The sequence below is a fragment of the Fulmarus glacialis genome, unplaced genomic scaffold, assembly GCF_000690835.1.
Source record: "Fulmarus glacialis isolate BGI_N327 unplaced genomic scaffold, ASM69083v1 scaffold24928, whole genome shotgun sequence".
Classification (NCBI taxonomy): Eukaryota; Metazoa; Chordata; class Aves; order Procellariiformes; family Procellariidae; genus Fulmarus; species Fulmarus glacialis.
The window spans coordinates 17,797-34,640 of NW_009230834.1; the positions used below are offsets into that span (position 1 = coordinate 17,797).

At 38.0% G+C, this 16,844-nt stretch overlaps 1 protein-coding gene across 1 annotated transcript in view; it reads left to right on the plus strand.

Moving 5' to 3' along the window:
- Positions 1-2,306: 2,306 nt before the first annotated feature.
- RALBP1 (ralA binding protein 1) overlaps positions 2,307-16,844 on the plus strand; it is a 16,763-nt gene continuing 2,225 nt past the window's right edge. The window contains exons 1-6 of the mRNA XM_009584366.1: positions 2,307-2,618; positions 10,380-10,838; positions 12,630-12,979; positions 14,414-14,575; positions 15,047-15,178; positions 16,410-16,517. Coding sequence (XP_009582661.1) covers positions 2,375-2,618; positions 10,380-10,838; positions 12,630-12,979; positions 14,414-14,575; positions 15,047-15,178; positions 16,410-16,517 — 1,455 coding nt within the window. The 5' untranslated portion in view covers positions 2,307-2,374. The remainder of the gene's footprint in view (positions 2,619-10,379; positions 10,839-12,629; positions 12,980-14,413; positions 14,576-15,046; positions 15,179-16,409; positions 16,518-16,844) is intronic.

The following is a 16,844-nucleotide window of genomic DNA, read 5'->3' on the forward strand; positions in this document are numbered from 1 at the left end:
CACAGTATTTGAGGTGCGGCCTCACCAGGGCCGAGTACAGGGGCACGATCACCTCCCTCCTCCTGCTGGCCACACTATTTCTGATACAGGCCAGGATGCCATTGGCCTTCTTGGCCACCTGGGCACACTGCCGGCTCATGTTCAGCCGACTGTCAGCCGGCTTTAGATACCTGGACATTTCTTCTAAAATGTCTTATTGGAGCATTCCATTTACTTGTTTAAACACAATATCAAATTAGCATAGCAGTGGAGTATTTGATATCCATTAAAAATATACAAAACCCAACAAGCATGACAAAAAGAAAAGAAAATGGCTGTGCCTGGTGTTAATGCTATTCTCTTTTAAAGAGGCTTTCTGCTTTTGTATAAGAAGTTATAGTCCAGTGTGTATGATGTTTCAGGAGTTCCTGCTTAGCCAGTACAGAATCATAGAATAGTTGGGTTGAAAGGGACCTTTAAAGGTCATCTAGTCCAACCCCCCTGCTGTGGGCAGGGACATCTTCAACTTCAAATAAGAGTGGTCAGGCCTTAGAATGGGCTGCCCAGGGAAGTGGTAGAGTCACCATCCCGGGAAGTATTTAAAAGACGTGTAGATGAGGCGCTTAGGGACATGGTTTAGTGGGCATGGTGGTGTTGGGTTGACGGTTGGACTTGATGATCTTAGAGGTCTTTCCCAACCATCCCAACAATCATTAATGATTCTATGATTCTATGATTCTAGATCAAGTTGCTCAGAGCCCCGTCCAACTTGACCTTGAATGTTTCCTTGAATGTATCTATCGGTTATTTCTGTGAAGGAGGGTTTTATAAAATACTGGGTATCCATGATTGTTTGCCTGACTTAGCAAAGAGTTGACTACTTTCTTCTTAATTGTAATCTATACATCAACATTAAATAGCAGGAGTACCAGAGGTGACTGCAGAGTCCAAAGGCTAGTGCAGAAGCCACAGCTATTATATCTGGATATACTCTTGTCATAATTAAAATATTTATGGAAATAGGTTTGATATGTCTTTTGTGTGTAATCTTATAACATGATTTAATGCTGTATTTTTTGAGGCATGGCTACACAGTCACCTTGATCACTTTAAGTCTGCAGTGCAGGGCATCTTCCCCCAATTCTCTCAGCCTTCCTTGTACTTGCCCTGATACTTGTACGGCTGCATAGAGAGCCAGGCTGTGGAACCGATGTAGTTTTTAAAAAAAAAAAAAAAATCTTTTTTTCTTCTGTTTGTCTTCCAATAGATTAGTTTCCTTTCAGCAGCAACACAGCAGCACAGATTTAAGTTGGATTAAACTTAGCATGTAACCATGACTTGACCTCTTATCCAAGTATACCAGTGAGTGTGGGAAATAGCTTTTTCTTTTTCTGGGGTTTGCTCTATTTCTGTTTTCCTTTCATCTCTTGAAAGAAGAGCTCATATCTGAGGGTGACCGTTTAGACACATAGGGCCAAATTCAGCAAAGCAGACTCTGGAGGTATGATGTCCCATACAGCATATCTGTTCTGTGGAATTTCTGAAAATTATCTATGCCAAGAAGAGTTTTTTGCTTTCAGGTTCCATTGCTGAGAATTTATGTACTAGCTTCCTTCAGCAATTTTCATCTTAGCTTTTATTTGGCCGTAACTCTTAAGCAAACAACATACCAGCATCTGGGTGCAGATGACCTGATATAGCCTCTTCAAATGTGAAGTTGTTGTTGTATACCAGAAAAACTTAATCACTCTTTTTCTACCTTCTTTAATTTGCATTAGCATAATTAGAAGATGGATTTGACTTTAGGACTCTTTTTTTTTTTTTTTTTTTTCTTTCTTTCCTTATTGCAACAGGCTAGGCAAGTTCTTATTTGCATCTGTAAAATACACTTGGGAAAGATGAAATGATCTTTGCCTCAAGTGCAGTGCTCACAAACGCTCTGAGCTTCCAGGCAGACCTATTTTATGTAAAAAATTTAAAGTTAGGTAACTATTTATTAATAAATATTACCAATCGGTAAGCTGCCTATGAATTTTGTAAGAATTATTTCAAATGTTAAAATATTCTCATACTTAATATGTAATGTTTTATACAGGATAAAGTAGAGATGGCTAAAATATCAGCTCTCTTATTATGTTAATGTGGCTTAGGAGTTAATGGACAGGTTCTGCAAACACTGAGCTTAGGACCTGATGTTATATTACTGTGTCTTGACGTAAGTTGGAGCATTCATTGTAGAAGGTATTGCTGTTTGTTGTGTTTTCAGGATAGAGCTCTAAACAAGGTGTTCTGAAACACATTGCTTAAAATTGTGTGGGGTTTCTTTTTGTTTTCCCCTGCTGCAGGTGTGATGGACAGGTAGCAGAAGATTTCACTTTGATATCAGGGAATCAGAATGACCGAGTGCTTCCTGCCTCCCACTAGCAGCCCCAGTGAACACCGTCGGGTAGAACACAGTGGGGGTCTTGCTCGTACTCCCAGCTCTGAAGAAATTAGTCCTACAAAATTCCCTGGATTGTATCGCACCGGTGAGCCTTCACCACCTCATGACAGTTTGCATGAACCTCCAGATATAGTATCTGATGATGAAAAGGAGCATGGGAAGAAGAAAGGAAAATTTAAGAAGAAAGAAAAAAGAAGTGAGTAGGCAACTTCTCTTATTTCATGCTTATAATTTCTCCTTCTCTCTTTCTTTCTTTCTCTCTCTCTCAAAGTTGCTTAATATTGCCAACGGAACTTGTTTAGGTGTGAAGGAAGTTAACTTGTACAAACAGGTTTTGTGCAATACCAGTTTCTCTTCCAAAAAACCCCACACCTTAACCAAGAAATGGATTTGGTTTTTGTTGCACAGATACAGGTGCCAAGCATGTGCCCAGAATTACTAATAAACATGTTTATCCAAAACCTTTAACAATGCATTGGTAATTGCCTTGCATGGGCTTCTTCTAATCTCATTATCTGTTCACATTCTAAGTGGAAGTTTCCAAGTGTGTTTCCAAATAGATGCTTTTTGAAATTGTAGCTGAAGTGCTAGGTAAAATAAAACTGTAAGGTTGACCTGAATTTTGTACTTTTAATTTTGGAAGAGTCAGTTCCAACAACTTTAACCTTTTTCCGTTATGTCTCCCATATTCAGAGTTTGCTGTTGTGTATCCTCTCAAGTTTTCATATGCACAGTGCACCATTATTTGAGGAGTAATAAAATCTGTGTCCTTTTTTTCTCTAGCTTCTCAGTTTAGTCTGATCGTGCAGTTTCCTTCAGCAGTGCCTAAGTATTACTGCAGAGTTCAAAAATGTGCAAGCCAACATCGGGATCTGAATTTACTAGAAATGACAAAGTAAAGGTTAGAAGACAGTAAAGCTTTGACTACAGCATCCATTCTTTGTCAGCGTATCAGTGTCCAAAACAGAAGTTTTCATTTAAAAAGTGTACTCCTCCTCCAAAACAACAGAAGAGAAATCTTGCTTCCTGCTTTTAGATTTGTGCACAAAATTTTGGAAACATGAAATAACTTTTATTCAACAGAGTTTTTCTACTTATTCTGAAAGAACAAAGCACTTGGAAATACTAAGTTGGTACTGAGCACTCTCAGTACCAGAAAGATCCTTACTGTCCAAGTCTCTGAAACCTAAATATCACAGCCCAAATGTTAGTACTTTTTTAACTGACATTTGTTTTAGCAAAATTTCGAAATAATGTTCATCCTCTACAATGCCTCTGTCTTTCTGATGCCTGGAAGTTCTGGATGCCAGTGTACCTTGCCACCTCTTATATGTGAAATTTGGAAGATCAAAAACAGTTGAGACAGCACACAATATTCTGGCATGTTAGGATGAATATGGTGACTATTTGTAATATGCATGCACATATTTAAATAATTACTCTTTAAGAATTTGCTGCCACTGCACTGCTTTTAATCAAACCTGTTTCCTGGAATGCAGGATTTGTTTCTACCACAGTTTAGAAGTACTATTGTTATTAACTAAAAACTGTGTGCATAAAGGATACTGTAACTCAAAAATACATTGTCCTCCAGTTAAAACCAACAGTTTAAATTCATGCAGGTTTTAAGAAAACTGATTCTTTAGGTTTTTTCCTAATGTAAACAACATTAATCTAATACAGAATATTGGACTGGTGATGAAAATGTGGTATTGATTGGATGGGTCTAAATTCAAGCTATTAGTAGCTGTTTTTTTCTTCTTTGCAAATCAGCTTTCTATTATAGCTCTGGATTAGACATCTCTAAATTTGGAATTGTTAGAGGTCAGCATTATACATACTGTGGGTTTCTTCGTGGTGTAATTGTGCATGTCTCATAGTGATACTCTAACTGAAGGCTGAAGAGGAAAAATGCTTCTTCAGCAAATATGTGTAGGTCTGTGCACATTAGCACTGTAACGGCTTTCTTCCTCAAGTGGTTACAGCACATTTTATAGCTGATGTAAAGCAATTTTTGTTACTTAAAAGAAGCTTTAGAGGTACAAAAAAATTCTCAAAAACGCAAAAATGCAAAATGTAGCAAGAATCAAATTCTTTCTTGCAGCTGTAATATAAAAAGCATTCAGCATTTCTTAGCCCTAATATAAGTATGTCATATAATTGCCAGTCAGGTATAAGGGTAAGTTACATACAAAGCTTTCAGTATTTCTCATACAGTCCAAAAATGGTCATTATTATAAATACACACTGAACAGACATTTTACTTATGTAAATGACAAGGGCTCTTTACATTTGCTTAACATGGTTGATTTTAAGAGTTCCCCTTCCAGCTTTGCTTTTTGTAATTCCTTCGTACTTTTGGTTCTTCAGTTTCTTCCACCTTTTAAATTCTGTTGCATGTGTTCAGATTGTTTCTTTTCACTTTTCTGGCCAGCTGCTTTTATTTTGGACAATACAGAACCTGCTGTGGTCATGTAATTTGGGGTTTAAACAAATATAATTGAACATTTCAATGAGAAAAAGACAAGTGTTGATATTAAATTATAACAGAGTAAATGTTTGTTGAACTTAGAATGTTAGTGAATTAATGACAAGGTCATCCAAACTCCTGAAACAGTATGTAACTTTAATCCTACAAAGATTTTGGGATACTTTAATAATACTCTAAATGTAAACTTCAGAAATCCTTGAAGAGCCAGGAGGGTGTGTGGAGAGAGAAGGATAAATATCCCAAGGTTACTCATTTTAGTTTTTCAGGTAAATAATTTTTGCTGGAGTAATATACTCTTAGCTTCAGCATTATTACCTATTTCAAAAAAGCATTTTCATATGCTAGCAAGGGATCTTTTTTCCTATGTGGATAATATAATAATTTGATATTTTTCATGTTAATGGCAATAACCTAGTAATACACAGCAATTATCGTGGGGGAAAAGTTCTAAAAATTTTTTGGAGGGGATAGAAAATTAAATGGAATATTGTTTTTTTATGTGGAAGGACAACCACTGGAAAAAAGTTTCAGCCACTGATTTCTATTCTCCACTCCTCTGTGACAGCCTCAATGTTCGTTAGCTGCAGAGTGAGTTAGATTAGGGGACTTCCTAGGGGTTAAAATTAGTTTTCTTTTTACTGGGATAGTTTTAACTCAGATCTGTTTCCTGACTCAAAACAACCGTGCAAGAACTTGTGCTGTGGCAGCGCGCGAGCAAAAACAGATTTTTTTTTTTTTTTTTTTTTGAAGCAGTAATGTTTTATATGAGACAGTGACCAGAGTAATTGATTTTTTAAAAAAATTGTTAACCTCTGTCAGTAATCACATATTGATAAAGTCATAAAATGTACAGTTCCTTGCAAAAGGAAAAGGTTATGAGTAATACTTAAGAAGAAAAACCTATTCTACCCATTAGAATTTCTGTAGATAGAGTCTGTATGTAGTAGATCTTACTTTGCTTATTCGTTTTACTTCTGAGATTGGTACCGTTGGACAGGATGGGCTCAATATGCAGCTAGGATTTTTTGTTTAGACGAATTTTCACTTTCTTTGTATAATTCTTGGGAAAAAGGAGAATTGGTTGAATTGCAAACTAAACTATCTTGTGAAAGGACAGTAGTATCATTGGTATGAACTCTTCTGAAATGTTCAGGAAGTATTTTTGAAGACCAAATCCCTAATGTGTTGGACAGGGGTCCTAGATGTTCTTTTGGGATGTAGATGAGGGCTGAAATATTCCTCCTGTTAACTTGGGGACCTGCTCCAAACAATCTTTGGTCCAAATTGGGTGTTAACCTTTATCTTCTTCCTCCCGAGTTGCTGAGTTGAGGTTCTAGCCATCTGCAACTCTCTGCTAGGTACCACCAGGTGGAAGATACCAGCCTATTCTCCCTTCCGTCGTCTTAAGGGATTTTTCTCCAAAGTAATTTCTGCTCAGGAATGTGGACATCCAGCAACCATGCAAAAGCTGTGGTAGTACTCCCAGCTGTTCCAGGTAGAGCAATGATATGATAAGTTGTCCCTCTGCTTATGATCATTAATTTCTCTGCAGAGTACTAATGGAGATGGATTCCACAGTAGCAATGGATACTACATGTGTATAGAGGGAGGTCTATTAGAAATTGTAAGGAGGCCATTGTCATCCTACAAAATAACCAACTAGCTGCTATTGCAAACAAAACATTATTTTTACTGATCTGATGTGTGGAGAAGCTCTGAATGCAATATCTATCCAGATCTACAGAATAAGAAGTTACTAGAAGTTTCTACTCATGATAAACATTAGAGGCTCTTCATATCAAGGTTTATCTTTCTGTGCTGCTACATCCTATTCTACCGACAAATTACTATGTATATCTATATACCACTGTGTATTTATTTGGCAAAGTACCATTTGGAAACAGTTTTTAAAGGTCTGCCTTTCAATGCCAGTAATTATTTTAAATCAAAATAAACTAAGGCAAATTTCATATTTCAACTTCATTTGCTCTCCTTGCATAGCGCTGCGCGGTAATCTGAATGCAGAATTTGTTTGGGAGCGCTGTGCGCACATCAGTGAGTTGAATGTATATTGAAAGGAAACTGATCTAATTGAAAGTTGGATAGTAAGTGTTGGTAGTGTCTGTAAGTTTGAAGTTTCTATTATTAATAACAATACATCCTGTGGGTGAGGAGATGAAATAGAAGCCATCTACCCAAGCTCATTATGCATCCATGTGTGTCTTAGCGTTTTATTTAGAAAAGGTGTACAAGTTGACGGCAATCCCTCTGACAAATTGAAATTAGATAACTAATGCTAGCATTGCACCTCGGTCCATATAGTCGTATTTGACCTACTAATTCTTCCATATGTAAAAATGATCCATATTTTCTTTCAGTGAATTAATCACAAATGCATGCAAATTTCCCCAGGGAGCCAAAATCAGATGTAGAGGTATAAATGACTTAAAAACTCATCAGAGACCTGATACGCAAAATGTATCTTGCGGTAGGTTTGATAAGTGGCAGTTCTACATAATGCAACCCTTTGTGTTAACTATAAATACTATAGCATGAATTTATAGCTTCATTGTAAGAGAGCAGGAGAAGTATTTCCAAGTATGCAGACTGGTAGAAACCGTGGCCTCGCTGCATGACAAAGCTTTTAAGCTTGTAAGTTAGATTTTTTCCAGAGTAACACTGGAATATTTTTTTAAATTATTTTAAAAAGAGGTTTTCATAATTTTCAGTCAGATAAGGGCTATACTTGCAGCATCACATTTAAAATAACTGTAGTGGAGGCATGCTTGTGGAAGGTTTAACGAAGCCCGAGCAAGGAACTGGAAGATAGTCCAGTTGTTATGCTGGTGGAATTGGAGTATTTTAATAAATTAGTACTGGTCTCATATAGGTGCAGGAAAATGTCATAGACATGTATTAGAGTGATGGGAAAATGCAGACTACTAGTACTAGAAGTCTTGAGGAAACAGTGAACAGAAATATCAGTTTACTAACAGTAGGTAATACTTTTTTCAACTGATTTGTCAAGTGCTTTGGATAATTTTTCTTCTGTATAAATTTAGGTTGTTTATGTTTCAATATATTGTATCATTGGTGAAAGGGATACAGTAATTTTATCACCAGCAGTATGGTAAAGAAAATTGAGCTACTCTGAGAGACACACAAACCCCTCTTGGTATGGGTGGGAGATTCTCTGTGAATCTGTAATTAGTATCTATTTCTAAACTTTGTTGACTTATGTTACTGAGATAAATTAAAATAGGCTGGTTCTGTATTTAACTTGTTCCTTCATGTCTTCTCATGAAGTCAAGAAATACCAGTTTCAGTAATGTGCTATTGCTGCTGTTACATTACCACAGATCTAGAAAAGCACCAAGGTTAGTGTTGCAACGCGGAGTGTTGAGACATGTAAGGCAGGTGCTCTGTTAGTGACACCGACCTCCAAGCTTGGGTCCCCTGCGCTGACCCAGAGGACGTGCTGAAGCTGTCCTGTGTTTGAGGCGGGAACCTTACGCTGGTCAACTGGGAGCTGTTAGAGCTAACCAGCAGGAAAGATTGAGGACAGATTGTTCTGGGGTCTGTCTGGTGAAGATTTGGCTTTCTGTTTGGAAATTACATCTGCGAACCCCATCTTGAAACTCAGTGCCAGCCCCATCTCATCCTCACAAAATACAATGGTGATGTGTGCTCCTCCTTTGTCCCGTAGCTGGTGCATCAGCAGTTCTTTCCGTATCAGCGTGAGATTTGAATCCTTAGTTGATGCACTGCAGGTTTCCTTACCCATTTCTGGGTTTAGTTTACAAAAAGAGTGAATGACGGTATAGCCAGTAAACTAGGAGGATGAGACCTGGTTGCTGGTTGTCCTCCAGTTAACGTTTGTATTTTTATATTAAAATTCACTTGGACAGGAACAATGCTACGGTCTTTCTCCATCTGCTATGAAAGTGCATGTTTGGTAGTCCTAGAGGAGAGTCCAGAATGGGAAGGGTGAGCTGGTCAAACAATTGTAATTATTTTATGGCAGTTCCATTCTTTAATACATTTTTTATATTTATTTGTCTATTAAAAGCTACCTTCTACAGAGCAGCCAAGGAGGCTTCAAAATACAGACAGCTCCTTGGATGTGCTGAAATAATGCTGAGAAACTCTGCAGCTTAATATAGTTTAGAATTGGAAGAATAAAAGACTGAATGTCCGCTGGTTCTTTTGCACAAGATCTTTCACCTGTAAAAATCAGCCTATAATCTCATCCGTGATGCTCTCCCTTATAATCTAAGGGGGTAATTTTCCACCAGCCGAGACTATTCACGCAGGAAGAGAACTTGGCTGTCGGTGCGCTTCCTCACTCGGGCAGAGGCACTCCCTGTGGGTAGTGGAAGAGCCTCAAAGGATCTGTGTAATGGGGGCTTCATGCTGAAGCAAGAGCTTGCTGCCCACTGCCTTTGGGGACCTGGCTGGTGCAAATGGCACGTAAAATGTTGTCTTTGTTGACCAGTTTTCAGGCTTACTTTTCTTATATGGGGTACTGCGTATGTAAAATCGCAATTGACTTGGAAGTTGTGCTGGTTGGTATGTTGTTGGGTTTGGTTGTGGGTTGGTTTTTTGTTGGTTTGGGGTTTTTTTTTTTGTAATCCACCTTTAAAGATTTCCTTGTTCTTGCCTGAAGGATAGGCAGGGCTAGCTGCAGAGGCGTAGTTAGTAAAAGCACTGGTGCATGTTTTAGACGGCACTTGGTGTTTTGCTGCTGAAACAGTGTACTCCACCCATGGACTTGTTTGAAGCTCTCGCATATGCTTTTTAAGACAAATACGCAACTTCACTGACAGGTATTGTGCTAGTGTTACTGGAATTGTTTTGTTCATCTAGTGGAAAAGTAAGTGTGCTTGGGCTTTTTTATTTTTTTCCTTTTTTTGGTATTTTATTTGAGGGTGAAACTTTATTAACTTCATACTAATCTTAAAATTCATAATATTCTGGAAAGGGATTGGGGAGTTAAGTGGCTGAAGTTTAGTTTGTTCTTAATAGAAGTTTTTTAGACTTACGTGTATGTAGTAGATGATCCTTAACAGTGACTCTTATACTGTTGATTACAGGAACATAGAGAAGTTGCCAGACAGTTGTTTTTATTTTGCATTTCCTTGACTATTAGATGGGAAACTAGCCCATAAGATGGACATTGCCATTATGAGTAAGTATATAAAGTATTAATTGTTTAGATCGTTCAGGAGCTGTGTGGCTTATCTTTGATGTGATTATGCAACCTTGATTTAATCCTTGTCCACTTAATTTCGTAGCAACTAAAGAAAACCTTCTGAAGAGTCAGGCAGGCGCTATTTTTTAATTCATGTTGCTGCTTCTTTCTCCTCCTTACATATTACTTCTTGTTCTCTCCCTGTTATAATATGCTATCTAGAAACTAAACAGACTTACAGCTGTCCTCTTGCCTTCTCTTCCTTTGCCTAATAGCGGAAGGTTATGCTGCATTTCAAGAGGACAGTTCTGGTGATGAAGCTGAAAGTCCTTCAAAGTTGAAGCGGTCCAAGGGAATACATGTCTTCAAGAAACCCAGCTTTTCCAAAAAGAAGGAAAAGGATTTTAAAATAAAAGAGAAACCCAAAGATGAAAAACACAAGGAAGACAAACATAAGGAAGACAAACATAAAGAGAAGAAGTCAAAAGACTTAACTGCAGCAGATGTTGTAAAACAGTGGAAAGAGAAGAAGAAAAAGAAAAAGCCAATTCAGGAGACAGAGATACCTCAAGTGGATGTTCCAAGTCATAGACCTGTGTTTGGCATTCCTTTGTCTGACGCGGTAGACAGGACCATGATGTATGATGGCATCCGCCTGCCAGCAGTTTTCCGTGAATGTATAGATTACGTAGAGAAGTATGGCATGAAATGTGAAGGCATCTACAGAGTTTCAGGTACTCTGGGCACACTGACATGCAGGTTCCTAAGGTCTTTACTTGCAATTTTCTTATTATTTTACCATTTTCAACATCTAGAGACTCTGTTTACAGCTGCATTAATTTTAATTCTCCAAAAGATAATCAGGTAGCTAAAGTTAAGCAAACCTGTAGGTCTGAAGCACCAGAGAAGTTGCTAATATGGTGGTACTGCTTAATGGCAGTAAAAATACACTTGTTTTGGCCTTTTGTCATAGGATGATCACGATGAATAAAATGCATTAATATGGCCAGCTTGTATTTTTTTACTTCGGCATTAGAAATAAAATGCTAGTTGACTGCAAAAGCAAGGATGCAATATAACCATTTTATTACTTAAGCTTCCCACTAAGTTGCTTTTTCCAGTTACTTCCATTGTATGATTTTTTTTTTCTTAAAAACTTTTCTTTGAACAAATACACTAATAAGCAGAAAAGACAAGTTTCCCTATTTAAGCTTAGCAACAGCAGGCTAATTAACCATGGTAGTTGCGTAACACCAGCTTACATAAATGAAACATCAGTTTTAGTCAAGTTAAACAAAACAGTCCCTTTATTGGTGTAAGTACTTCTGTGGGTATGTTTAAGGGAGCAAGAACAAGTGAGAGAAGGAATTTGAGGAAAAGCATTTGAAACAAGTTGCCTAGCACTGTAAAACAGTAATCAAACAATTTTAAAGGCTTCATTAAGCTGTCTTCATGCTGTCAGTCTGCATGGTATTTGGTAGGCATGCATAAATACGGCAGCAGCTTAAGCAGTTTCTTCGTCTTGCCTATCGGAACATTCTGGTTGCGTGTTTTTTCAAGACACAATGTGTTGGGAATTTTCACAGGTGTGTTTTCCGTAAATCATTTTTGATGTTTGTACTTTCTAGGTGTTCTCCAGTGCAATAGCACCCTCTTGTGTGTGTAAGATTGTTTAAATTGAGAGCTCAGAGAGACAATTGCAGTGGCTTAACAACCTACCAGCCGTTGTGATGACTAACTTACTTGGACATTGAACATATTTTACCGGGCATTTACCATGGGCTGAGTGCACCCAGTTTTGCTTATTGTGTATGAGCCAAGCTATGGCAGCGCATTAAGTCGGTGTAACTCAAGTGGGTGTTTGAGCTTTAAGCATGAAATTTCCCGGAGTTTGGGAAGATTGGAATGTGACTGAGTTATAAAAACACCTTACAGAAAATCTTGGCCGGGTTAAATAATTATGTGAACACACTTTTATTCATGCAGTGCCTCAAATCAAGAATCCTGTGTGAGATTCCTCCACTGAGGAGGGCCAGCTGGAAATCTGGAAATTCAAAAGTGTGGGTTTTGTTTTGGCAGAAGAAAATGTTATAGGTGGAACTTGTTGCACAATATTTGAGTTCATAACGTAGTTGCTGCTTGGCTTAGGGCTGTATAATTGAACAGCCTGAAAGATGCCGAATGCAAATACACAATTGATCTTATGTTTCCCCTACCCTTCCTCACCCTATTTTATGTTCCTTGATGTGAGGGAATGCTGGTGCCAGTTCTGATTCAGAGCTTCAGCAGTGCTGTGTTTTTCCTTCATAGTTGTAGTCAGTGCTTTTAGAAGCAGTGATCAGTGATCACATAATTTTGAGTCATGATTTTAACTTTTTTACATGTGGGTAACTTTTAAAAGGTATCCCTCAATTAGCTTAAACTGTAAGGAGAGGTGAAATAAATGCATCTGAAAAAAAAAAAGTTTAATTATTGTACGCTTACAGTTGAAGATTTCTCTTAACTCTTGATCTAAATATTTTAAGGAATAAAATCAAAAGTCGATGAGCTAAAAGCAGCCTATGATCGAGAAGAATCTCCCAACTTGGAAGAATACGAGCCCAATACAGTAGCCAGCTTGCTGAAACAGTACCTACGAGAACTGCCTGAAAATTTGCTTACCAAAGAGCTAATGCCCCGCTTTGAAGATGCTTGTGGAAAAAGCACAGAAGCTGAGAAAGTCCAGGAGTGCCAGAGGTTGCTGAAAGAGTTACCAGAGTGTAACCGTCTCCTAATTTCTTGGCTGATTGTGCATATGGACCATGTTATTGCAAAGGAACTGGAAACAAAAATGAACATCCAGAATATTTCTATAGTGCTCAGCCCTACTGTCCAGGTACGTGCACCACACAGCAAGTGTTAGAGCAGAACTTCAGCCCAAGAAAGGCTTCTTTGTAGGAATTCTCTTGCAGGCAGGAATCAGGTCTTGTCTGATACAGTTAAGCTAAAGTACAACTTCTCTTTATACTCGGGAACCTAAAATGCTGGGAAAGGGGAACAAGACTTTCTGAGTGTGAGCTTGCATACTATGGGTCTGATATTTGGGTTATTATGAGAGTATTACAAAGACTGCTGTCCAGGTTTTAATTCTGTTGTGAACAGAAGTGATTTAATGTTGAATTCGTCCAATAATTCATGCAGATACACAATTTCTGTGGGCTTGTGACTCAACGATAATTTAGTGAAGACTATATTGTTGCTTAATTTTAATATCAAACCAACAAGCCCTGTACGGCAAATAGATCTTCCTGGTGCAGTAATGACTTGGGTATAATGGCTTTGGTGTCTGCAGTCGAATTGCTGGGGAAAACAACTGACTTAGTTCTCCAGTAGGATCTTGTGGTTTCTGGATTGATTAATTCCGTAATAAACACCTTGGAAGTATTTAATTTAAATACAGCTCAGAATTAGTCCTGTGCATAATGGTAACACGACATTATTGGGTGTGGCTCTTCTAGAAGAAAACCCTCACTTTAGAAAAGCTTGGCTTTATAATTAAGAGTCTAGGTGGAGGCCCAGCAGCAAAAGGGCTGGGTATTATTCTGGCTATTTTGCTGTGCCAGACACTTTCTAACTAACAAAAGAAGTAACAATTAATGTAAAACAATGCAGGCCCAATCATATTTTGTGGTTAAGTAGATCTTAGCAATTAAAATGCAGGTACTGACTGTAATCTTTCTTTCAGGATAAATTTTTGAATTTTAATGGAAGATACAGAATCAAAATAAATACTTGCTTCTGTCTCATGTTAAAACAAGGAATAGAGTAGCAGCTCGTTTCAAGCTACTTTTTCTACTATATTAAATCATCTGAGAGAGAAGTTGTAGAAAATACTTGCAGGTTGGGGGAGGAGAGAGGAGGTAGCCAGCAACCAGCCATGGCGCAGTATGGTTGGTGTTCCCTCTTACCTTTTGCTATCACTAACTACCTTTACATGACTAAAAAGAAAGATCTAATACATTTCTGTATCTACCAGTGATGGAAATAATTGTGGTAGGTTCAGGCGTGTGAAAATTCTGAGTTTAGCATGAAAATGCCTCAGATACACAGGTAAGAGAGACAGTGAAGTGATTCCTTGAGGCCAGCACTGGGTCGTTTAAAGTATCATTTTTAATCCAGATTTTAATCTCTTAGGACAAACTAACATGACTATGACTCACAGAAAGGCATAAAGGCTGTTCTGTTTCTGGAGAAAGATACTATGCTTCACAGATACAGATTACATGAATAGATCATCTTACCCAATATTCTGTCTGTCTTTTATTTGCAGATCAGCAACCGTGTCCTGTATGTATTTTTTACACATGTTCAGGACTTCTTTGGGAATGTGACCCTAAAGCAGGTGACAAAACCTCTTCGGTGGTCAAATATGGCAACAATGCCAGCACTTCCAGAAACACAAGAAAGCATCAAAGAAGAAATCAGGCGACAGGTTGGCAATTACTTTAGTGTTTTTCTGTTTCTCTTTGCCCTGGCTTTTATACATTCAGTAGTAAATTCTCATAAGCTTGTAACATACTCTTTAACTGTATCTCAATTGTTCTGTCACTGGCAACCACTGGAAAGTGATGGGTGATGTTCTTGCCCATTTCATGTGTGGAGTTTCTATGGTCTTGTGATGACTATAGCCATGTCTTTTGTGGATTGCTTTGCTAAGTAGTTTAATACTTTTATGATGGGAGGCAGATTGGGAGAACGTGCTGAAGAGCAGTATTAAAGAAATCACATGCTTTAACTAGTGTTAGATCACGTGCTGAATGTATGTTAACACTTGTTGGTTGACATGTCAAGTTTTGAAAACCAGAACGCCAAGCCTGTTGCCATGAAGCCAAAAAGGTTTTTCTTTTCAGTCTGCCCTGCTATGATACATTAAAGACAGTAATTTCTCTGGCAATATTTCTAGGAGTTCCTACTGAACTGTTTACACAGAGACTTGCAGGCAGGGATAAAAGACTTATCCAAAGAAGAGAGACTCTGGGAGGTGCAAAGAATTTTAACAGCTCTTAAGAGGAAATTAAGAGAAGCTAAGAGACAGGTGGGTAACTTTTCTGTTCATTGGCCAAACATCTAAATCATGGATGAAACTTATGTGGGGTATTTTTAACTATGGCAATTCATCCTGAAGTTTTTTCACTATTTATCCCTGTTTCTTGGGGAGCATCATTCAGCCCTATTGTGTAATCTTATAGTTGAAAATACCATAAATGTGAGGTGGGTCTACAACCACAGATCAGGGGGTTCTTCCAACATTCAGAGACTGTGACAGGTGTAAAGGGTCAGTATTCTCTGGGTTATAATTTAGATTTAGAAAGGAGGGGGGGGGGCGGGGCACTGAGGAATTGTATTTCGAGTCCCTGTCTGTGCATTCAAGTTTTCATTCTGCTCTGTGAGTTTTAGCTTGCAAACCCTAAAGAGAAACAAAAAGGTATGTTCTAGAATCAACTTTGCATAATTTCTGATATTATTTTATGTAACGCCAATTACAGAGCTCCAAAAGTATGAGAATAGAAATGCATTTTTAGAGAAATCTGGGCAATTCACGAGTTAATATAGCTGTGTCAATTGGAAATAAGCTTGAGTTTTGCTCTTCTGTGTATTTCCAAGGTACATATATAGAGACACACAGATGGGCAGGGGACGGGGTGTATGTATTTAACAGTGCTTTGAATGCTTCTGTGGGTTCAGTAGTAAAAGGATCATTTGACCACTACTTTTCTGAAGTATAAGTTTAGTCTGTTATGCTTGTACCCAGGATGGTGTTCTCTGGGTAGAACAGATATCTTTATTCTTACTCTTCATACAACTTGGAACAAAGTATCTGAGGATTCCCTAATTTGATCAAACCACATTTCAGTTTTTTTCATCTTAACTTTACATGGCTGAGGAGCAATTTTCCGATTAGCTGGCTCTCCCCAGGGAGAGCAAAGATCTTCACACTCCTTCACAGCTGTTTACAAAAAAAAAAAAAGTACGATTAAAAACTTAGTATTTGACAGAGCATGTGTTCATTATATGCTTAAAACAGTGTGTCCTGGAGTACCAAGAGGAATTACTAGAAGACTCAAGGTTAACAAACTTCAGAAGCATTTTTTTTAAACTGTCATATGTCCCAGAGAAGGGACAGACCTTGCTGAAAACTTTCAAAACAACTGAGATGATGATTCTAAATTTGGACAAATAATACGTTCCAAAAAAAAAAAATTTTTACAGTAAATAGAGTGACTGGGGAAGCTGTCCTTTTAAAAGTTGTTCTCTTTCTCTGGCAGGAGTGTGAAACAAAGATTGCACAAGAAATTGCTAGCCTTTCAAAGGAGGATGTCTCCAAAGAAGAAATGAATGAGAATGAAGAAGTTATAAATATTCTGCTTGCGCAGGTAGATGGCAGGCACTTACCTGTTTGTCTGCTGGTATTTTCCTGTTCCATCTCTTTCAGAAATATTAAAGACTCTCTTGTTCCTTCTAATGCAATGAGAAATTGAAAGCTTAAAGGGGTCTCTCTGTTGATTAAAATACAAGGCTTTGTTTTAATGGTAAATATAGTAGGGAAGGAATGTTGACTGCAGGGGTGAACCCAAAGCTGAGTAGGCTCCTGTTAATAGCGGAAAGGAGACACTGTGCAACAACAACAAAAAAGTAGCCTTTGTTGTTAATGTACTTAGAAAGCACTTCCAAATCTAACCAGTTTTAATACCGTTAACTAC